General features: G+C 38.4%; 1 protein-coding gene across 3 annotated transcripts in view; it reads right to left on the bottom strand.

Annotated features, from left to right (window-relative positions):
- The window catches only part of CDH2 (cadherin 2), a 253,176-nt gene that overhangs the window by 40,503 nt on the left and 187,552 nt on the right, over positions 1–25,121 (bottom strand). For all 3 annotated transcript variants that reach the window (XM_061130793.1, XM_061130794.1, XM_061130795.1), the window contains 8 exons: positions 24,501–24,647; positions 22,604–22,759; positions 17,927–18,071; positions 15,477–15,649; positions 6,230–6,367; positions 5,370–5,555; positions 2,585–2,838; positions 1,026–1,168 (listed from right to left, as the gene is read on the bottom strand). In XM_061130793.1, coding sequence (XP_060986776.1) covers positions 1,026–1,168; positions 2,585–2,838; positions 5,370–5,555; positions 6,230–6,367; positions 15,477–15,649; positions 17,927–18,071; positions 22,604–22,759; positions 24,501–24,647 — 1,342 coding nt within the window. The remainder of the gene's footprint in view (positions 1–1,025; positions 1,169–2,584; positions 2,839–5,369; positions 5,556–6,229; positions 6,368–15,476; positions 15,650–17,926; positions 18,072–22,603; positions 22,760–24,500; positions 24,648–25,121) is intronic.

Here is a 25,121-nt window from a genome sequence, read left to right as displayed (position 1 = left end):
GAAATAATTACTTGAGTGTATAGTTTGTGCCAGGCACTGTTTTAAAAGTTTTATGTACAAGCCTTGTTATCTTCCCCTGTACACGAGTTACATCCTGCTACCATTATCCGTATTCACCAGAAAAAGGAAATGGACAGATTTAAAACCTCATTGCTAATCCTGCAGTTAGAAAAATAGTATAAATGGAGTCTGGATCCAGGGGGGAGGGGAGGTCAGGTGGAATTTCAAAGCTTCACTCTTAAACCGTATCATATTGAGACCTAAAACGAGTCCAACTCCAGTTTAACATAAGTCATTTTTATCTTATAAATCTAAAGAAAAAAGTGCTATCTATTAACCTCGCCCGTTTAGAATCCAGACGAGACCAAGAAAGAAAAAAAAAAGATGCTAAACTATATGTTTATGTTTTTCAAAACCAACATACTAAAGCTCAAATATTCAATTATTTTAACTTATGCAAGAAATTAAGAGTTTCCTAGACATGGCAGACTGCTGCTGCTACTAAGTCGCTTCAGTCATGTCCGACTCTATGCGACCCCATAGACGGCAGCCCACCAGGCTCCCCCGTCCCTGGGATTCTCCAGGCAAAAACACATGCCAGACTAGAGAATTAGAGGAAAAATGCTAAAGACAGACAGACTGATGGTAGCAAACATGCTGATTAGAAAAAACCTAAAATGACCACCTTGAAAAACACAGTGTGTGGGCTACTGTGCCATCAAGGTATAGAACGGCAGAACAATCACAAAGCCGTGTGATCACAATATTAGGTGACCATGGAGGGTGCAAGGACCCTGGGCACGTCCATTACAGAAGACAGCAAATACAGAAAGCCCAAAGGAAATGGAAAATAGAAGTTGGGGCCTCAGAGGAGTGAAGGTCATTGGCACCTTAGAAGGAATGAAATTTTTCTAGACAACTGGGTTTCCTAGAAAACCTCATTTCCTAATGATGCATTTGTGATGAGGCTCTATTCTCTTTAACAACATCCAGGACAAATACAGTGACTATATTTAATTACGTACCATTGTCAGAAGCAAGGAAAGTAGCATTGTATATATTGTTTTTCACATTCGGTGATTCTCTGTCCAAAACAGCAATGGTAGTTATCTGCCCGTTCACAGAGTCTATTTTTAGCCAGTTTGCAGGATCGGATAATTTTGTGTATCTACAAAATGAAAGTGCAATAAGTTTATTTCTTTAGACATGAAATTTAAAACAGGAAGCTGATTTTTCTGGTTTAGTCCCAGACACAACCAGCATGTTAGCTTGCATTTCTGTAGGTGATGGTTGGGACAAACAGCTGTAATGTGGGTATTTCTGTGGCAGTGGTTTGGGAGGCAACATGGTTTGTGTGTTTCATGGCCAGGTATGAAGTAAACGTTACGTAGGTGGTAGAGGGGAAAGATGAGGAACTCAGTTTCTGTACTGTGGGTTGGGGCTAGGGCAGATTTGACAGGTCTCATTATAAGCTCTTATCTAGTTCATAGGAGAGCAATGGTCCATACAAAATAGTTCTAAAATATCTTCTAAGTAAGCAGCAGCCCTAATATATAGGGCTTAAGAGAAATTATAATAGAAGTTGAATTTTCTATCACAGAACACTCCTTAAACATTTACTACCTTATCATGGTGGGGATTTGGTCGCCGTGAGGAGACCACCCTCCTGTCCGCACTCCCATAGTCCCATTTCTCCTAGGATCGTCCACCTGGGCCAAACCTCAGAACTACACCCTTCAAGGGGAATCCTGTGGTCTGAGTAGATTTATCTGTATTTGCTTAACCTCCTTTTTTATTTGGGGTGGGGGTGAGCTTTTCAAGCTTGGATAACCAATACACAAACTGGAAAACACATCCCATTTGGAGAGGTAAAAAGTTACATGAGTTCAATACACTTGTTCACTAGCTATTCATCTGTCTTGATTCCAGTGTACAGGGAAATGAAGAAGAAGACACACAGTTATCTGTTATCAACAGTACTGAAAGGAGTTAAATAAAATATGAGCTAATTTTTAAAATTACCATCACCAGGGATGGATAATAGTCATGTGGGGTATGCTCTGCCAACCCTCATCAGGAAGGATAAATTAGATTTTGCTGAGGCTGGAAATCTTTACAGATATATTTTATAAGTCCTATAACCACTGTACAGGTGAGGGATGAAAATAATTAGCTCTTATATCTTGGTGCTGGCGTGAGTTTTCTTTTCTTCCTGATGTGTGGAGAAGAGATAAATGTTATAAGCTTTCTCAGACTCTCCTATTTACTCATGGCAGAAGCTTTTTGGGATGGTTAGCATAAAAGCAAAGGGTAAATTATTACTAAAGACATTTTAAAAGGAGCAAGGGCAGAAAAAAGAGGCTGAAAACTTCTGTTTCTTTAAATGATAAAAGAGTAGATGCACTTATGTATCTCCTGTCTAATATACTCATTGATCCACTGAAAAAATTTCATCAAATAATTAAAAATAATCTTGTAATAAGGAGTATGAAATGAAAATTTCTCACCCAAATGGTGAAAAAATTTTATGCACAGCATAGAACATAATGCAAATGACAAAAACACCATAAATGGCATTTGATACCTAATATTTTGCTGCATATATCGATCTGGGTCCTGAGCAGTAAATGTTGTTAACATGGTACCGGCGTGAAGGCCTTCTTCTTGGCGAATGATCTTTGGATTTGGGGCAAAGTAAGGATTTTCATTCACATCGATAACTGTGACAGACACAGTCGCAGTAGACTGAGGTGGATGCTGAATACCCTTGGCTAATGGCACTTGATTTTCTGCAGCGACAGTAAGGACATACATCCTATTTGTTTCAAAGTCGATTGGCTGGAAAAACCAAAAAAAAAAATTTTTTTTAAAGGAGAAACCATATTTTTGCAGGAAATAAGAATATTTGCATTTTGAAGTTGATCCTTCTAGTAACTCCATTTCTAAAACATTAATTTTTTATTCACTACACCATAGGTTCCTCTCAAATTTCTGGAAAACTTGCATTAGCATGGCCAATGATTGAAATATTTATCACAATGTAACCTACTTCTACAAAATATTTATGTACCTTGTGCATTTCAAAGACTTATGTTCACAAAATAACGCTTATTACTATTGCACACTGCATTTATTTAGCTACATCTAAGAACTTACATATTCTTAAGAGCAGCGTTATTCACCAAAAAAAAAAAAAAAATACTAAATAATCTGGGATTAAATGAGAACATGATGGTCTAGATTGTATTCTCAAACATTGGTACAAAGACCATTCTTCACCCAGGAAAGCTTTTAAACAGTCTGCGATGAAGTGTACAAAACAAAAACTAGACAATGTGATTTTTTTTCACAAAGCTAAACTTTTCCTATTTAAAAGTTCATTCATAATTTCAAGTATACATTTTAGAGTACACACATATATACAATTAAAAAATAGTGCTCATAGGTGGAAGGACTTTTTATTTTTTCCTTAGTTAGCAAACTAAATCTATGGCTGTTTTCCAAAGTAATTTTGAGGATTTTACTGGTCTGTACAAATGCCAAATCTAAGAGTGTCACTCGAGATAAAGGCAATGCACAGATAATGTAAACATTAGCTCTCAAAGTTTCACTGAATCTCACTGTCAATAGAAAAGTTACCAGGAGTCAAGTGACCAGACTGGACTTTCCCTCTTAATTTCATTGATGATATTCCAGTTAAGACACCCATAAGCATTACTGTGTGTATATTAATCGTATGAGAAAAAGAGCTCTCCTGCCATCCTGCGGAGTCTAAGAAAGACCAAGGGCAGAAGCTACGGAGAAAGTCATGAAATTAGCACAGACTATACTAGTTTCTTTACCTAGACCACCTCCTCAACTCTGATTCAGAAGTTTTTTTATTCTCACTCTAAAATCCCCAGTTTAACTTCCCTTTCTGAATTATTTTAAACAAGACAGCAAAGAACCCAAGGAATACTATAGAATTCTTTTGAGTGAGTGTACTAGACCCATGAAACATCACTGACAACGTTTACTTATCTAAGATCTTTGGAAAAAAGTGAAAGTGTTAGTCACTCAGTCACGTCTGACTCTTTGAGACCCCATGGACTGTAGCCTGCCAGGTTCCTCTGTCCATGGGATTTTCCAGGCAAGAATACTGGAGTGGGTTGCCATTTCCTCCTCTAGGAGATCTTCCCAACCCAGGGATCGAACCTGCATCTCTTGCATTGGCAGGCAGATTCTTTACCCCTAGGGCCACCTGGGGAGCCCAAGAGTGTTGGAACGGAAGGCAAAGAAGCAAACACTTGCCTGGGTGGCTAGAAAGAGATGCTCACTTCACGGAAGTTTTCCATTAGCACTGTCTATTTGTTACACTTGAAGTTAACATCCCTTTTACTTCCAGAACTCAGCTTTATTTTACTTTTTGACAATGAAAGATTAGAAGAACCAATTTCTTAAAAATGGCATTTAAAAACAGCAAAGTAAATTCAAAACCTTTTAAGAGCGTAGGCCCTCTCATCGCCTACACTCATCTAGTTATACACTGGTGGTATTTTCTGGTTTGTTCCTTGAGCCAATACTCTAAAAGCAGCCTGTAGACATAAGAATAGTAGGTGTGGGGCATCCTTCCTAATAGATATCAGTTGGCCATCAAAACTCTATGATGCGGGACTTCCCTAGTGGTCCAGTGGTTAGGTTAAGACTCCCAATGCATGGGGCACCAGTTCAGCACCTAGTCAGGGATCTAAGATCCCACATGCCAGACAGCATGACCCAGTCAAAATAAATAAAATAAAGAGATGTTACATATATATATGTATATGTATATATACATATATATATGTATATATATACAGACACACATATAAAACTCCACAATGTAACACAAGCACATTCACTACACTGACTGTTAACACTGCTGAGGACTGTTGTATCTTCACTGTCAAAACACCCGGATGATTGAAAATCAATCATATTCCGGGGAGAGAGTGAGACTATGTTGGCCTTGGCATCAACATAAGTGAAAAATAACAAACGTGACTTCCCCAAATACATTAACTCTGATTTAGAGAGGGGCTTCCCTGGTGGCTCAGATGGTAAAGAATCTGCCTGCAATGTGGGAGACCTGGGTTTGATCACTGAATTGGGAAGATCCTTTGGAGAAGGGCATGGCAACCCATTCCAGTATTCTTGCCTAGAGAATCCCCATGGACAGAGGAGCCTGGCGGGCTGCAGTCCATGTGATCACAAAGAGTCAGATACGACTGCGTGACTAAGCACAGCATAGAGTCGGTTGAAAGGAAATGTCCTGAGTCAATAACAAACTAAGGGGTGGGTGGCACATACGGTCATGGCCGAGTGGCCATCAGAGAGACCGTGGCACTTACTTTTACTACGGTGACTAAGCCGTCGTTGCTGTTGGGGTCGGTTTGAATGGCAAAGCGGCCGGCGGGGTCTCCTCCACTGATTCTGTAGACAGCGTTCCAGGCTGGCGTGTGGGGCTGATCCTTATCTGTCACCGTTAGATTAGCGACTATGACATCGACCCTGTTTTCAGGGACTTCACCATAGAACTGCAAGAAAAGACAAAGCTTATTCAGAGTGGCGACGGGCACCCCTGAAGGACGGCGTGTCTCGATGGTCACACTGCCCTGATTTTAGTGACCCATTAAATCTTTATTATCCACACTAAGCGAGGAGATGAGTAATGCAGGTAATCACAGCATTTATGCTTGACTTTAAAAATATGATAACTCTGTGCGGCCCTCAAATTATTTTTTTCCAAATTATGTTATATAATTAAAATATAAAATTAATTTCATTAATAGTAAATTCTGCGGGTATCTGGGATGATTCATGAGTGTTGGTCAGAAGAAAGGACTTATCTGAAGGAAATCATTTTAACCAAGAGATCATAATTATCTGCTGACAAAGGAGCATCGATCAGTCACATGGTTGGTGGACCTGAAGATATTTATAAATATTTTGTTAAAACAGCCTAAAGTCTATTTAGGGCATTTCTTCCAGGCAGGATGTTTTAATAACTTTATCAGTGGACTTGGAGAGGACAAAAACAAATTAGTTTGATGCCTCATTTAAAACTGGTGTAAGTGACATGGGAGTCAGTAGCCATTCTACAATGAGGTGAATGAAGCAAGTTCCCGGCTCTATATAATGCATCTATTATTCATGACGAAACTTCGCGGTAATGGACCGCAGGCCTCGAGTTCTGTGAGTCCGTACTTACTGTCATGGCAGTGAACTCCGGAGGATTGTCGTTGACATCTGTCACCGTGATGACAGCCGTGGCTGTGTTGGAAAGGCCATATGTGGGATTGCCTTCCATGTCTGTAGCTTGAATTATTAACGTATACTGCTGCACTTTCTAAAAAGACATAAAGATAACAATTTAAATGAAACAAATTCCTCAAGAAGACATCACAGTTGTTCTGTAAGTGGCTCTTGATTACACCCAGAAAAGCACGGCATTATTCACTCTGATTAACAGGACTTGAAATTTCCCAAGTGGAGTTTACTTTAACTTGTGAAGCACAGGTCTGGTCCTTGTCTAGAGAGATTTAACTGGATGTTTTCACCTCGACTGGCGGAAAGGAACGCGTGGCAGATGTGTGAAATTCGCTGCTAAGCCGAAACTTCCATCTGGTTTCAGCGTTTCTTTTTCTTCCCAACTTCACAACACTGTCATCAAGCATTTGAGTCATGTGGTTTGTATTTACTTTCTCAGATGTTAATTTCTACCCAGTTTAGGCTACTAAAAACAATCAAGAAGCTTGAGAGGGAGAAGAAAGCATATATAATTCATTAAGTATATATGCTTTCCTTTTACACATCTTTACATATGTTCCTTCTATTAAAGCAAAGTTGATACACAGTATTTTCTTCTAATTTCCTTCAATGCACACTATTTACAACTATAGAGGAGAGATATACTGTTAAACGAAGTGAAGACCAAAACAAAGGGTTTATGTTTATATTCTTCATCTTGGAACCTAGTAGGTATTTAATTGTTACCCCCTGCCTCAGTGGGCCTCTACTTGAGTACAACACTCACTGAGTCCACAGACCTATGATGAATATGGATATATTTTCACATAGATGGTTAATATCGAATTTTCATCACTGCTTTCAAATTCCAGATTGAACTTTTTAAAGGAGAGCCAAGGTCAGTTGTAATGCATCTAATAGAGAAATCCTGAGAGTGTCTGAGGCAGTCTACAGCACTGGCTGACTTAGTTTTATACTAGGAAAACCTAAACAAAACAAACTGGAGAAGGGAATGGCAATCCATTCCAGTATTCTTGCCTGGAGAATCCCATGGACAGAGGAGCCTGGCAAGCTACAGTCCATGGGATCACAAGAGTCGGACACGACTTAGCAACTAAACAAACCAAACAAAACAAATACCTAAAATCATTTGAAATCTCCATGGCAATTGGCACAGATAAAAAATACAGATAATTAAAAAAATGCTAAAACATCCTGAACAATTAAACTCACTTCTTCATACAAAAATATAAATGGTCACCACAAAGACTGTTTCCCTTAATTCTAAATATAGCTCACATTATGAATGACCACTCTTGAGGGATTTTGGGAGCTGTGAGAGAACAGACACAAATTGTAGCTTTTGCTTTAGATGTTTGTGGGCAAGGCAAAGAAGGGGTAATAGTGAAAGTCAAACCTCACACATTCAATTTTTAGCTTGCCCACCACTATGCCAATCTCTTAGCAGTTACTTATTTCCATTCCTTTTCATTTATCTTAAAAAAAAAAAATACCCCACTTCTTTGAATGGAAAAAAGAAACAAAGCAATAGGGCCGGTTGAGCCATTTTAAGTTTTCTTAACCCATAACCCCTCACCATAATGCTTACATAGACTAAAATATTTCTCAATGATTTCCGTTCCCAATCAAGAGTGTCATTTCAGCTTAATGCTCTCATGGTTATCAAGAGAATTTTGTAGGGTATTCTGTTCATCCTCCCAGCTGAAAATCATGAAAAATAAAAAGTTTGTTATGACTTTGAAATGCCATTTTTGTTGGCTGTTATTTTCAGAAACAGATGAGCATCATCAAAAATATAAATATTTTTACAGAAGATAAAAAACATACATCGGCATTATCTGGAAATAATGGCTTTTTGTTAATATCTATTTTACAAAGATCTTTAGAATTATATAAGTATAATAGGCCCAATTTTCCACTGAGCTGAAATATTGGGATCAATAGCTAATACTTGAAACTTCCTATTGCTGCAAGCTAGTCTTGAGAATTCTAAGATACAAAAGAACATTGTTATTTCTAAAATACAGTGTTTCTTCAAGTAAAGAAAAATGCCATCTTGTTAAATAACATAGTCTGAATTTAACTGTCTGATTGGTAAAACAATTTTACATTTTGTAAGGAAGACACGACAGCCTATGTTTTAGACTACCAAACTATTTAGAGCTTCTTGCCTAATTTAGTCACTGGGCATCTAGTTCTGAATGACTGACATTTAGATTTCCTAAGAAGTTGACTTCCCACCCTCATAGTCCTGAGTCTGATCAAGGGAACTTTGCTTAAAAACATTTCCTTGCTCTCTGTTCTAGAAAGGATAAAATCTCAACTCCTCTCCTGGTTGTCAATCCTTCCATCCCCCGACTCACCTTTCCCACCAAAGCTCTCACTTTCCATTTGCTCACCCCATATCTTGAGCTGTTTGTATTGGGTTGGCCACAAAGGTCATCTGGATTTGGCCATAAGATGGCACTGAAACACACAAATGTTTGACCAACCCAATATCTATCTTCAAATTTCAAACACCTATCACATCTCTATACAACTGCATTTGCATTTTCCTCGGCCTAAACCACTGTTTTTAAACTGGGGTGATTTTGCCCCCTGCCCTCATCACCCTCAAGGACATCTGTCAATATCCTGAGACATTTCTGATTGTAACAGTTGGGAGGTGCTACTGACATCTAATGTGCAGGGACCATAAATGCTACTAAACACCCTACAATGCACAGGACAGCCCCCCACAACAGAGACTTATCCTGTCCAAAATGTCAACAGCGCCAAGGTTGAGAAACCCTGGCCCTGAACATCCTTTCCCCTTTTCCTGAGTCTGGCAAGCACGAAGCTTAAAGTCACCCCAGAGATGATTTCTGAAAGTCCTTGAGGAAGATTTGCTTTCCAACTCAGGACACACCTCTATCATTGTTTCCATTTTAAGAGGCTGTTATCAGTCTGTCTGTCTGTCTTCCCAGCTACATGCTGCTGCTGCTGCTAAGTCACTTCAGTCGTGTCCGACTCTGTGTGACCCCACAGACGTCAGCCCACCAGGCTCCCCCGTCTCTGGGATTCTCCAGGCAAGAACACTGGAGTGGGTTGCCATTTCCTTCTCCAATGAGTGAAAGTGAAAAGTGAAAGTGAAGTCGCTCAGTCGTGTCCGACTCTTAGCGCCCCCAAGCACTGCAGCCTACCAGGCTCCTCCATCCATGGGATTTTCCAGGCAAGAGTACTGGAGTGGGGTGCCATTGCCTTCTCTGCCCAGATACATACATGTACACAAATCCCTCCTCAGGGTCACTGCTTTGCAGATGTTTATGTCCCTGGTATATAACATAAGGCTTGCCATAGTATAAGCAAGGAACAAATGCTTTTGAATTTGTGGCTGGCTGGATGAATGTATGAGAAGCCTTGGACCTTGTGTGATACTATAAAAATAATTTCAGGTTTGGGAAAAACCATCTTATTTACATGGTTAGCTATCACCTACTCATTAAAATGTATAGTGGGAACATAAGCTAGCTCACTGTTTCCCAAACTACGAAACCGATTCATATGCCATCTTCTCAATTCTGCTATACCCTCATCTTTCTACAGCGTGAGTCACTTACTATTTATCTTGACAGGAACTCTCTTTTAAGAAACAATTTATTATAAAAGTACTGTAAATAGAAAACTAGCACCACTTACCATAAGTATAACTAAAAATAAAGCCAATACAATGCTTGTGCTCTGGCAGTCTCTACTTGATGGAGTAAGCATCTAAAAGACTTGGGGTTCTCTGGTTTTCTCTAGATGTATCAATTAAAGTCACTATACTTGTGTGACATACTTTTGAAACTACAGCACTGAACTAGAGTGCTCTAAGTGAATGAAGAGGTGAGAACATTCCATCATCCTCTCAGCACACATTTAATGAATGAATACTGGATGCCAGGCAATGTAGCATTTACCTGAATAAAATAATGAACGAAACCAGAGATAGCCTTGCTGCTGTTAAGAGCAAGAGACAAATGAAAGAGACAAATAAGAATGAATCATGTGGCTAAATGTGCAATGCAACCATAGTAAGAGCAGGAAGAAGTGATGGGAGCGGTCTTTAAGAGGTGCATCTCAACCAGTCCTCCAAGCCTAGAGGGAAGAATAAATGCAAGATGAACTTGGTGGGTAAATTGAGAATCAATCAGTGGATGGATGGCAGGGCACAATGAAGTTGATCGTGACCGTGGGGAACTGGGGAGGGGGCGCTGGTCACGTTGGAAATTCCTTAGGAAGCACAGGTTTAGGGAGATGACAGGTTTGCTTTTGGATGCACTGGGTTAGGGTATGGACAAGTAAGTAATAATATCATGAAATCCTAGGAGGGAAGTGCAGGTTTGTGACCCTGGTCAAATTCTTAAATGCAAAGCCCCCAGTTCCCTCATCTGTGAGGCAGAGCTGACAGTACTATCTACCTTATAAATTTGTAGGCTAAACATTTTTGGAATGCTTACTGTATGCCGGCATTGTTCTATGGGCCTTGATAATAAAAAATGACATCTATCAAGAAGGAGCACTAAGTGAACCACATTTTATGTTGTGTCTCAAAATAAACTGATAAGGCAGGTGGACTATTTTTATCCTCATTTTACAGAGGAGGAAACCAAGGCTTAGTGGAGCTGAGACGCACCCACCCACATGAGCTGTAAGTAGCAAAAAAAAGACTTGAATCCAGCTTTCTCTGAATCCAGAGTCTGTACCATTAATTGCTGCGCTATGTGAGGGCTCTCCAATAAATGCATGGCGTGAGTGTGTCCTGAGACGGGGGAGCAGGTGGAAAAGCCAGATTCCAAGAAGACCAAGAATGGGTGGGAGTGAAGGGCAAGTATGGCTGCCCTCAGGAGTCTGGTGTTGACACGAAGAAGAAAATCTAATAACCTGAACTTTTCTTCCAGGTTCCTGTTCAGGGTGAAAAGAAGAGGAACACAGGGGCCTCACTGAATATCAGGAGCTGGAAGGCAGATAAGATGTCCATGGAACACAGTCTGTATATCTGGAGGAACATAGGCCATTATGGGTAGGTACCCCAGGGAGGGGCTGAGGGTCCGCTCTCAGAGAGCGAGTATTAGCCTGCTCTAGAGGAAGATGGCATAGGAATCTTCAGGCAGAAGAAACAACAGACACAGAAGAATAGAGAAGCTCAGATTTGTACAAGGACGGACATGTGGTTGTATGGGCAGAGGCCATCACTTGCTTCCGAGCAGGAAGTAAAGAATTCTAGGAGCTCAGACTAGGGAAGGCTTTGAGACCAGTTTCCTAGAGGGTCTGGGGCACCACGTTAAAGAGCTCTGACTTCAGGCTTTGGGTCTTGGAGAGCCCTTCAACCAGAGGGGAGACTCAGCTGCTCGAGGATTATGAAGGAACCAGTCGGGGTTTCTAGGAAAGACCCTTCAGAGGAGGGAAGACCAAGACCATGGAAGACAAGAGAACATTCCTTCAGGAAAGAACTCAGTATTGAGAGCCCAAGTGAATGTATTACTTGGCTTGGAAAACATGAAGTCAAAGTGATGGTGATCACCCACTGGATGTTGAGGCTAGATGTACGACAGCTGTGGGAAAATGAGAGTTAATATGTGTTGGACACTGTGCTGAATGCTACACGCTTTGTGTTATGTAATCCTTCCAATCGTCCCATGAAGTAGCTGTAAGATTATTACCTCCATTTACGGATGGGGGAGCGGAGGTTTCAGGTTAAGACACTAAAGGTCAAATAGCCCATAACAGGTAAAGCCAGAATTATTCAAACCTAATGAAGCAGAGGGTAACTCATCAGTAGTCCTGACCAAAAAGGTCAGGAATTGGACATGTAAAAGCTGGAGAAAAGAAGAAAATGCCAGGAATGGTTACCACCAAGTCAGGCAACCAGAAGTCAGACTGATAAACAACAAGGTACTGGACTCAATATCCAGTAATAAACCATATACACGTGTGCCTGTGTGCTCAACCGCCCAGCCGTGTCTCACTCTTTGCAACCCTATGAACTATAGCCCACCATGGGATTTTCCAGGCAGGAATACTGGAGTGGGCTGCCATTTCCTCCTCCAGGGGATCTTCCCCACCCAGGGATAGAACCCGTGTCTCCAGCAGCTCCTGCAGTGGCAGGCATATTCTTTCCACTGAGTCACCTGAGAATCCCAAACTATATATATATATATATATATATATATATATATATATATATATATATATATATATATATATATATAATAGATAGATAGATAGATACATATATGGGCTTCGCTGGTGGCTCAGTTGGTAAAGAATCCACCTGCAATGGGGGAGACCTGGGTATGATCCCTGGGTTGGGGAGATCCTCTGGAAGAGGAAATGACAACCCACTCCAGTATTCTTGCCTAGAGAACCCCATGGACAGAGGAGCCTGGCAGGCTACAGTCCATGGGGTCGCAAAGAGTTGGACATGACTAAACACAGCACAGCACATAATATATATATATATATATATATATATATGTATATATACACACACACACATATACATTTAATACACACACACATGTATAACTGAATCACTTTGTTGTACAGCAGAAATTAACACATGGTAAAACAACTATACTTTAATAAAATAAATTTTAAAAATATATTTAGAAAACTAAAAGATAAAAAGTAAAAGAAATCAGATGGAGGTTAAAAAACTGAAGACTGGCAGGTGTCGTGTGTGAAGCTTTAGGTCTGTAGAACCCCAAGAATTGGAATTTTTTAAAACCTGGAGATGAAAGGAAAATAAAAAGCTTAATCTCAGTAAGCATTTCAATGATTAGGAGTTCAATCACTTAAAGGTGTCGTCCACCCTGGGAGGATGACAACGGAAATGACTTCGGACAGAAAGAAAACTGTGAAGTCTAATAGAAATAAAAGCATCTCCAGCTTACATGAGGCCTGGAGAAGTCAGCATAATTTATCCCTGGCCTCAGGCAGAATTACCATAAACCATCTGACATAGATAGATTTTGCCATGTTAAATGACTTTCAGAAAAGGAAGGCTTTCCATAATTTTCCCTAGTAACTCATTGTTGTGTTTAATAGCTTCACTGTCAAGAAGCAATTTCTCATGCTGTATCTAACTTGGGATTCTATAGCTTTGAATTCATGTCCACTTTCATTTCATTTGGTTGTACATAGTTGCTTCCGGCCACTACAAGATATACTTAACCAAAGTATAGCCTGACTTCCAACTTTCACCCCCTAAACTAAATACAGTCTCTTTGATTTTTAAATACGGTTGGTTTGCTTTGGCAAAACTATCTTTCATTCTCTATGCCGCTTGCTTTTCATAAAACAGCCAGGCTCAATGTGATAGGAATATTACTATATGAAAACAAGATGAAGTCCCATTTCTGTATCTCACAATGAGAGTGTGAAATGAAAGAGAAATATTAGGTTTGGGAGATGAGCTATATACCTCCTTAGGATGTGAGCAGCCTGGCACTCCAGAGAATATTAAAAAAATATGCTATATTTTCCTATAAAATACAGTATTCATGCTGAATTTATTGACATTTACGAATAGTATTTTATACAGTAATGGAAGAGGTGAAAAGATATACATGTTCCAGATATCAGTGAACTAAAGGTACTACTGCAAAAGCTAAATTTATGCAATCTCTGGTGCAAAACATTCCTAGAGCAAGAACTGTTGGCACCTGGGAGTTAACAGGCATACTATACTAGCCATCCATCTAACTCCTAAGGAAGGCTCTGGGTTCAATTGTGAATTAAGTAATCTTGATTGGCTCATATTACTTTATTAAAGTGTTGCCACCTCTATCTTAGGTACATAATGAATTGAAATAGTAATGTTTTCTTCGATCCAATTCAAGTGACTGCTACTTACTAAGACAAATAAAACGTCATAAAAACCAACCCCTAAAATCCTTGTCAATAATATTTATGATGATAGGTCTAATGTTTCCTTTTGACACACATAATATGAGGTCTCATTACGATAGAAGCTGGCTCAGCCAGAAACCTATAAGCACAGATCTGAGTAGGCACTTTGATAATTCACTCACACAATGATCACTGATGGTCAGTAATGACCTTGAGAATCGCTAAGAAAACGGTTAGAACAGAATGGAGAAAGGGTGTGGGAAAATTCAGGAGAGGGCTGGAGTTTTCAGGAAAGGATATAAGCAGGGCTTGAATGGCCACATGAAGAACTGGAGGGTTCAAGATCAAGAAAAACGGGCAAGACATTACTGGCAGAAGGAATCATGTGAATAGAACACAGCAGGCTGCCGCAGCATGGTGGGCTGAGCTCTGTCAGAGCGAGACGACCCATCTAGAAGGAATGAAACACCTATTCCTTCTTAGACTGTGATCCGACATAATATTTCAATACTGTCAACACTGTATGCCTTGACAACAAAACGTATGCCAGAAGTGTGTTTCTCTGTGTTTGTAACTTTAAAGCCCTGTCAGTGGAATGCAGGCAGTTCTTGGTGTTCAAACCTGTTAAGCTCATCTTAGAGTTAAAGAGAAGGTGATCATCTCTTCTGTACTAAATCAAGGATCACAAAAAAAAAAAAAAAACCTCATCACACGTGTCATTTGTAGCCTCTTCAAAATACCAATGTTAAAAAATTATCCTAAATGTATGTACACTTTATTTGGGCACGATTTTTAATTTAATTCCTCATCAAATCCTTTGAGTATGAGGGAAAACAGAAAATGCAAAGAAGTTTAAAAAGTAGATACCAGAAGGTTACTGGCTTAACTTGGTCGATGGCCACCCTAAATATTACATGGACCAGCAATGACTTATCCAGTTTACAGACATCATTTAACCAACTTGAAATTCTGTAAAAGAGTACAGTTTTTTACGATTTCTTCATGACCACGAACACATGAATAATCTCGTGGAGATGTTACTGTGTGTGTGCTCAGTCGTTCAGTTGTGTCCGACTCTTTGTGACCCCGTAGATCATAGCCCACCAGGCTCCTCTGTCCATGGGACTTCCCAGGCAAGAATATTGGAGTCATTTCCTTCTCCAAGGAATCTTTTTGACCCAGGGATCGAACCCGTGTCTCCTGCATTGGCAGGGGGACTATTTTTGTCTCCACTGAGCCTGGAGAAGATAGATGTGAGCCAGTGCACTTTTAAGATTACAAGCAAATTCAAATACAGATCTCGGTTGGCTTACTTCTCTGTCAAGTCCGGCTGCCACCGTGATAATGTCCCCAGTCTCATTGTTGATTGTAAACATGTTGGGCGAAGGGGTGCTTGGCGCCTGGGACAGGATTCTGTACCTCAACATCCCATTGAGGGCGTTTGGATCGTCAGCATCAATCGCAGTGACCGTCATCACATACGTTCCTAGACAGCAGACACGGAAAATGAATGGTTGTTTTTCATGTCAGGGTCTCCCAAACAGAAGGGATATTTACCTTCTTCTTCAATCTTCATTCCATTTTTTCATTTTTTACAAAATAACTTCTGTTTTTAAAAATGCGAACCATTTTAAAGTCTTTAGCAAATTTGTTACCATATTGCTCTCATTTTATGTTTTGGTGTTTTGACCAAGAGGCACATGGGATCTTGGCTCCCTGACCAGGGATGAAACCTGCATTGGCATGCGAAATCTTAACCACTGGATCACCAAGGAAGTCCCTTTCCACTTTTTCAGAACAACATTTAACCTTGATTAAAACACTATTGATAAGAACAGAACTCACTTCAAAAAATATAAAATATAGTTGAGTTGCTTGAAAGGAAAATTGTTAAAAAATTTTTTTTTACAGATGTATAAAGACTAAACGTTTCCATATACTTAAAAGACAAATTCACTATATGATTCAAAGAAAGGATCCCTTCAGATATATATCTTATATATCCCTTCGTTTATATAAAATGCAAATAATAAGTAACATAGATGTCATTTGAAACATCTTTTATGGCCACCGATTCCTTCCCTCTGCTCGTTTTTTTCCACTGTGCCGTAGCATCTAAAACGACATTCGGGGTGTGATTATCCACAAAGCCTAAGTCACTTTCTGAAAGTAAGCCAAGTGCATAACAACACATACTCCATTTACTGAGGTCATGAGGAATCATTCCATGCATGACTGTTCTGGTACATTGAATAGGGGGCTTTGCACTGGGGTTCATTATTTCCGAGGAGATTAAAAGGACATTGTAACAAACTCAGGGACTCCAGTTTATTAGATATTGTGGAAAGTCTACAAAGCATTACGAACAAATGCACTCAAACTAGTTAGACAAACTGCAATTGAGAAGTAGAGAGAAAATGTTACTATTTAAGATGGTTTACTCCATGAAATTTTGTAAGACTTGGATTATAAAATGTTCCATTTCCAGGCTACCTTCTTCCTTAGTACTCTTAAGATCGGTTTGATTTAGTGCCTTTACAGCCAGTGTTCCCTCTACAGGGTACATTTTTTCTTTTTTTTTGCCCCAGAATTAACTAAGTCTTGTTCACATAATTCAAATCTCTTTTCAGAGCTTGTCCCTTTGAACAAAACATCCTATTTGACTATGCGCCAAGTTTGATAATTTTTTTTCCAAAACTTTTTTTTTTTCCCCCAAACATTTGCTTGCTTATTTGCCTTTTACTGTTCTCCTCCACTAGATTTTAAGCTCCAACAGGGCACAACTAACTTGTCACGGCTGTATCTACAGTGCTGGAGCAGTGTCTGGCATACAGTATGTGTATGTGCTCTATAAACATTTGTTGAATGAATGGTTACAACAAAACAAACAAAAAATGTGTTTTGGAATCTTGAACCAAAATATTGCTTCCAACATTGCATTTTAGTTTAACTTAAGATTCATGACTCTACCAAATTTTGCCTAGAAGGATGTTTTCAAACTTACAGAACAAATGCAGGAAATCGACTCATGAAATGTCCTTACATTTCCTGATCATTCAGAGTCATTTATTTATGGGAAGGCTTTATGGAAATTCACGGGCATATGCATTGTAAATACACCTGTAATGATTTACTTTTGGTAATTTTTATGAAATGATAATTCTGATAAAATTGGAAATAATAGAGGAAAAAGGACCAATGAATGATTTTAAAAAACCAAACGCCTTCCCCAGGCAAAAAAGCACAACGTTTATTTATCCTTAGAATATATGTATAAGCCTTGTGTTTTAGTAAAGATATGTTTAACATGCTTTGATTTTTTTTTTCCTGTATTTTAAAATACCGACGAACTCGACTCTAAAATGTGACTCAGACAGAGCCACAGATGGTTGAACTTCCTGCACAGCCCTTCTTCCCACCCCAGCTGCCCCCACCCCTCTACTCTTCTGGGATACAGACAAGTGTATCTGAACCAGGAAAAGTGCCAGTTTAAGACACAGTTATATCTATAAGTTGGCTTATGTACAAACCAGTATAGATGGTGAAGGAAATATAGAGCGTTAAGTTTAAATGTCGAGGCTTTCTTAAATTTAAAATTAAATTTAAAAAATTAAATATAATGAATTAAGTCTTGCTTAAAAGCAGCATGAATGAGAGAAAATGACACTAAAGGCTCACGTGATTTCTCATTTAGCTTATGCACGAGGGATGGATAATATTGCATTTCCTCAAGGAACCTCCAAATTATGATCTTCCAACTTACCAGGCTTTGATCCCTCAGGAACTGTCCCATTCCAAACCTGGTGTAAGAACTCGGGTCTGTTATCATTCATGTCAATAACATTGATGACAATGTCGATGGGGTTTTCCACTTGGTTTCCGTTAATATCCACTGCATGTGCCCTCAACTGCAAGAGTAATTAGAAAATGAAACAATTTAACAGATTTAGGTCTCGCATGAGAAGATAAAAGATACCATAACCATAACCATAAACAGCACAGAAGGATGAAAACCAAAAGCTATTCTTCCCATCAAGATTCAAGTTAGCCAAACTATATCATTAAGGGAGACATAGCTGATAGGCATCTAGCTCAGAGCTCTATGACTCTAATCTGTATACAAAAGAGTGAAGCAGAAATGATCCACCTTTGAAGGCGAAGAAATCGAGCTTCAGAGAAGCTAAGTATCTTAACTCAGTTTACTGACAGAGCTCCTGTCCTAAGCCAGTTCTGTCCAGCTTCCAAATCCTTTCACTAAATCCATACAAAAGAGTCAAGGTAATGAAAAATGTGGAACTGGCCTAAAGGAGTCATAGAGAACAAGAGAAAAGATGAGAATCTGGAAAGAATGAAGTGTGCACACGGAATTTTGGCTCTTTTTATTGTAAAAGTCATTCACCCATAAACAGTAAAAGTACATAAGACAGTTTGTTCCTCTCCCAAGGTTGAGTTCTCAGTATTACAGGTATTCTAGAAATTTTGTCTTTTTTCTTCCTTTGTAAACAAATATAATCACTCAGCTACTCTTGGCAAAATATCTTCAAAATCTTTTCATCCAGCACATAGATAACCATTTCAATCTTTTCAAAGGCTGTGTAGTGTTCCATTGAATTGTTCCTTTTTAAAGGCAATGCTTCTACGATTTTCCTGTTAAGTATGATGCTGGCTACTGGTTTCTGCTGGATATGTTTTATCAACTCAAAGTAGCATTAACATATCTTTTTTTTTTTCAATTTCGAGGTTATTTAGCACATGAAACTGTAAATTTTATTAGACAAGCCTTTTCAACACATATAGAGTCTCTTTTTCCCTTGACATAATTATTTAATACATCACATTAAGAGATTTTAATACTGAACTGCCCCAGCCATTCTATAATTAATTTTATTTTGTTATCAATATTGCTCATTTATGTGCAAGCAGTGAGAATCTGGAGAGCAAGAATTTACCCCAATACCTACCTGAAAATATTTATTTTCTGAGATTTAACCACATGACTTCAGCCAGTAAGAATTCATACAGAAGAGAGAGTTAGAATTTTTGGATTGGTACTTTTTGCGCTCATAAATTAGAGACTAGTCTAGTTAGAGACTGGTCTACTGTGTGCTACTTTACTACAACCATGCTCGGTCACTTCCGACTCTATGCAACCCCATGGAGTGTAGCCCTCCAAGCGCCTCTGTCCATGGAATTTGCCAGCCAAAAATACTGGAGTGGGTAGCTATTTCCTATGCCAGGGGATCTTCCCAACTCAGGGATCAAATTTGTGTCTTTTGAATCTCCTGCATTGGCAGGTGGATTCTTTACCACTGCGTCACCTGGGAAGCCCCACCATTTTTACTAAGCTTCCCTATTAAGGTGATGCTGTTTTGTAAAAGGCTTGAAAACTTCTTTATATTTTAGAACAATGTATTAATAAAAAGCATTAGAATTATGTGTTCATTAAGGCTTTTAAGAGAATTGGTTGGTAAAACAATCAAGGCCCTTCGGAGGAGAGAATTGAGTGATACTTAGGATTTAAAACGCATTTTTAGTTTTTCTTATGCTTATTTGCCAGTTTATTTCTAGGGTGTCTTGCTCTACCATATGTCTATATCTATCTATATAATAATTTTCACAACTTAAATAATTTTAAAAGTTTGTACAAGTGCAAAAATTCAAAAAATACATTAATGAGAAAAATAGTCTAAAAATACATTAGCACAAGTGGCATAAAAATTATGGGACAGCTAAGTATGATCAAGACATTGATGCTAAATCAATTGAAATACTAAATCAATACATAGTGTTGGGACAACTGGGCTGGCCATAAAGGAAAAGCAAAGTGGATCTATGTATCTTTCTTTTACTAAAATAAACACCACAGAGGTTATACATTTAGATGCAAAGATAAATAAATAAATAAAACAGATAAAATGCAGGAGATTAGTATCTTGGAGTAGGAAAGATCTTTTTAAACATCTCCGGAAAGCCAGAATGAAGGGCTTTCCTGGTGACTCAATGGTAAAGAATTCACCTACCAATTCAGTAGATACTGGTTTGATCCCTGGTCTGTGAACTAAGATCCCACATGCCGCAGAGCAGCTAAGCACATGTGCCACAACTATTGAGCTTGTGCTCTACAGCCTGGGAGCCACAACTCCTGAAGCCCTTGCGCCCTACAGACCATGCTCTGCAAGAGAAGCCACTGCAAGAAAAGCCCAGGCAGCAACAAAGACCCAGCACAGCCACAAATTAATAAATAAAAAAGCCAGAATGCACGATAAAATCAAAACAATGACAAATACCATAATGCAAAAACTGTGAGTTATAGTAAGGGAAACATTATAAACAAAGTTTGAAAACAAATAACAGCAAAGGAAATATATGAAAATCATGTATCAACATCTCTAGCAGATAAAAGGTTATTGTAAGTGGATAGAGGAAAAGGTAACAACTTTCCCAGCCCAGATTCAACATAAGACAGGAACAGGGAATTCACTTTAATTGGATATTCAACACAGGCAACTTAAAGCATCAAGATAAATTTTTTAGAAATAGCACTGGCAATAAATAAATAATGCCTGGAATTGATAATGGAATGGAAAGTATCTATTTTATAGTGGGGAGGTACTGCAACACAACACAACTCTTTAAGAGAACAATTTTACTATATTTATCAAATCATTCCAATTTTAGGAATTTTTTCTGAGGACATAATGGGAAAATGTACAAAGAGCTGGTCATTGCTTCATGATTTATAGCTGTAAAATAAAGTAGAAAGAACTAAATCATCCAAGTATCTGACAGTAGGTAATTAATTACAATTAAGTTAGAGCAAGCAATCAAAAATAACAATAGAAACAAATAATGATTCCTGATGTGGAAAGATGCTAAATCTTATGATTGCTAAGTGACAAAAGTTGGTTTCAGAGAATAATCCCAATTTCGAAAAAATATATTTATGAATCTATACACAAAGAAACATCTTACAGAATATTACCAAAGTTAAAGAAAAGTGACTAGTTTATGTACTGGGATTGCAAATTCTTCTTACTTTATTACTAATACTATATTATTTGAAAAGTTTTTACATTGTACCTATATTCTTTTCTAAGAGAAAATGATACTTTAATTAAAAGTTTTAGCTATTCATATAGAAATTGGAATAGGAATAAAGATCACTTTAGGTTTCTCTATTAAACACATGAAAAAAATTGTTGAAATCCTGTTCCAGAAAAATGTGCAAGCGTGGCTAGAAAAAAAGGAAAGAAAAATGCTTTCTGGAATTTATACTTTAGTATTAAGTAATTCTTGATTTTTTAAATATGTAATACAATTTTCAATTGGGAAAATCAGTTTTAAATACATACATACATTTAAAAATAGGAACATATAACTATATATAAGGGTTTCCCTGGTGGCTCAGATGATAAAAGAATTGCAGGAGGCTGCAATGTGGGAGACCTGGATTTGATCCCTGGGTTGGGAAGATCCCCTGGAGGAAGGCATGGCAACCCACTCCAGTATTCTTGCCTGGAGAATCCCCATGAACAGAGGAGCCTGGTGGGCTAAAGTCCATGGTGCTGCAAAGAGTCAGACACAACTGAGCGACTAAGCACGCACAGCATAACTATATATAAAAGCTGTGATAACTCAATCAAGAAGTGAATAACATAGAAAAATAACATAAAATTAGCCTAAGAAATATAACTGGATATTATATCTAAGAAAAGACTGCTCAGATTGGCAGGTTAATGAAACCAAGTGTTGGCAGGGTTATGCAGAAAAGGGAAATCTTAATTCTCAGTAGGCAGATAAAAATGGCACATCTTTCTGGAGATAATATGATCAACAAATAACAAAATGAAAATGTGCTATCCATTTTGTATGATGCTAAGTAATGGTAATCATAATATCAGTAGATAAACAGACAAACATAAATGTACTTGGTTGGCCAAAATGTTCATTAGGGTTTTGCTATGAAGCCTTACAACAAACCCGAATGAATTTTTGGGCCAAACCAATATATTTATAAGAAATTGCTGTTAAAATTATAGTTTATATACTTTCTGTGGAATACTATACAGCTATTAAAAATGTAATGATCTGTATGTAATTTACATGAAATAGCTTTGATCCCTTTCATGGAAATTTGTTCTTATAAGTTCTTAACCACATATCTGAAGGCAAATATCAGCATGAAAATAGTAATATGGCTTAAGGCAATTTTTAGTTTTTCCTTGGCATTGTTTGTTTACCATGAGCATTCATCAATTTTATAAAAACAATTGTTTTATAAAAATACAAAATAATTAAATTGAAAAGGCTACAAATACATTTCTGGCATTAAAACATTCAGGATCAAAGATTTAAGACTAATATGAGAGGCAAATGTTAAACCTTGCACATATTTGGAAGAGTGTTAATACAAAGAATTAACAGCTGGTTGAAATCTTACATGAAACCGGGCTATCAGCTCGCGATCCAGAGGCTTGGTTACTGACAGCTGACCTGAGATGGGGTTGATAATGAAGATACCAGTTGGAGGCTGGTCAGCTCCTGGCCCAGTTACGCTGTACCGCAGAGAAAGGTTTTTATCTCTATCGGATCTGATCTGAGGGTCAAGAAGATAGTCACATTAAACAAGGGACTAAATGAGCTCATGATCAGAGACAGAGCATGCTACACCTCATGGCCTCTTCCAAACATACACCATTTCTTCCCAGAAAATTCTTGAAGCTCTCCCAGTCCTATTCCTTGTTCTTGCCTCCTGGTGATGGGCTTCATAAAGAGATGTCACCTGTCACTAGAAGGACGGGGGCAACATTAACATCTAAAAGAACACTCACCAGGAGCAGTGCAAAAGTCAAAATTAAGGAGCGTCCATTTTTAAACATAATCAAAGTCTCTCCTGGAAATTTGGAGGTTAGAATATTTAACCCAGTAACAGGTGTCCAATTTAATGAAGAAAAAACTATTTACTTTTTTGCATCAGTTAGGACAAGAACTGTCTATTCATAGCAGGAAAGAGCCTCAGGTGGGAACTCTAAGATTATGGTTGAGCCTGGGGATCAGATTTCTGTACTTGCATTGTGCAGATGTTTTTCATTGCAACCAAAGTTTCCCTTATTATTTTAAGTTGGCACCCAGTACCCCAAATTCTTTATTAATAACAAAACATGCAAGAAATGATTTTATAATAATTTCTCTTATGCATAAAAATTATATCTGTTACAGGCTCACTGCTTTCTCCTCCAAATACAACATTTCCTGGAAAAATAAGCTTACGGATGAGTGGAACATATGTATCCTATGATGTTCCTAACATCATAGGAACAGGCTGCAGAAAGGGAGGAAGAATAGGACAGAAAGAAGGGCATTTGAGTAATACTGTTTAGAGGTGATAATAAGAAATATCTGTATATTAGACAAATACTTTTAATCCAGTAATAGAATCCAGTTTTTGTTTTGTTGTCTTAGTTAAGGCAAAATTCTTTAATTTTCTCATTCTCCATTAAAGTAGAAACATAGAAAACACCTTGCTTTGGAGGTTACATATTTCATTTTTAAACTTAATTATAATGCATATTACCATAGACTGGACAACACAAATAAATGACATTAAAAAATACAGTTTTCAGTAGGTATGTATTGGGATGCTAAATTAATCATATACAGAAACATTACTCGCTACTAAATTTGAGAATACAACTAGTTGTCTCATTTTCTTTTTGTAATAAATAACAAGTTGCTAATTTTACTAAGCATATAGAAATGTCTGTCATTTTTTTCCCCCTGGGTCTGATAGCATGCATTTAGAGTAACTGGGAAAAAAAAAAATCTTGCTCTTCAATTCTGAAAGCCTATGTTTTTTGTGTAGCCCCAGGGAGTCCGTTAATGGTATCAGAGGTCATTTTTTATTTCTTTAAAAAACTCTCAAATGCACTCAGTACTGGCATTTTTAGCAATGATTGCCCCTTTATTTTTTCTTTGGCCCAGAAGCTATCTGTAGAGGGCAAAGATCATCATGGGGAATGCAGCTTTCAGACAGGGACGATAAGGTGGAAGGGGAAGGGTACGGTGTGGCTGTGAATGCATGAGGGAGCTAGGGTTGTATATTCAGACACTGAACAAACTTCAGCATCCATGGGCCACTGGATGGACCCACAGAAAGCTCTGCCTGTAAATAACCCAAGGTAATGAATAAGAGACTCTTTACAACCCTAGAGACATTTCATCAATACAAAATAGTACATACATGTCTTAAACTCTACTTTGTGGAAAAAAGAGACAAAAGCACTTCTAACATAGACCGAACACATGCCACAGAGATCAGTGAAATTGCGTCATCCTACCCTGACGAGCTCTTGGGGAAAAGGCCCTCTGGAGTTTTCTGGCAAGTTGATGGGAGGGATAACCCAGTCTCTCTTCTGCCTCTGCAGGTAGCCATTGTGCTTAGTCAATTGTCTTGGGAATACGATTTCTTCTATTTCTCGCGATTCCTTCACATGAAAATACAAGAAGACATTCCTGAGTACTAGAAAAGCACTTTCTGAAAGTACGTCAATATCAATGGACACCTGTAAGTGTAGAATCACACTTTATTATGGGCAAGAAAATAAGTCTGGAGGCCCTGTCCTCACCCCCATTAAAATAGTAGAAAACACCATAAAATTGCGGGCTTCCCTGGTGGCTCAGTTGGTAAAGAATCCACCTGCAATGCGGGAGACCTGGGTTTGATCCCTGGGTTGGGAAGATCCCCTGGTGAAGGGAACAGCTACCTACTCCAGTATTCTGGCCTGGAGAATTCCATGCACTGTATAGTCCATGGGGTTGCAAAGAGCTGGACACAACTGAGTGATTTTTTTCTATGTTCACCGTAAAATTGTGGGTGCCACTATTTATTGAAAAATGAAATACCAAACAATGTATTAAGCGGCTCAGCTGTGTAAACTATTTGCAGTTTCTATAAACCA

Source organism: Dama dama, chromosome 27, assembly GCF_033118175.1.
Source record: "Dama dama isolate Ldn47 chromosome 27, ASM3311817v1, whole genome shotgun sequence".
Classification (NCBI taxonomy): domain Eukaryota; kingdom Metazoa; phylum Chordata; class Mammalia; order Artiodactyla; family Cervidae; genus Dama; species Dama dama.
The sequence above is the reverse complement of the archived record's forward strand: the minus strand, read 5'-3'. Positions and strand labels throughout refer to the sequence as shown.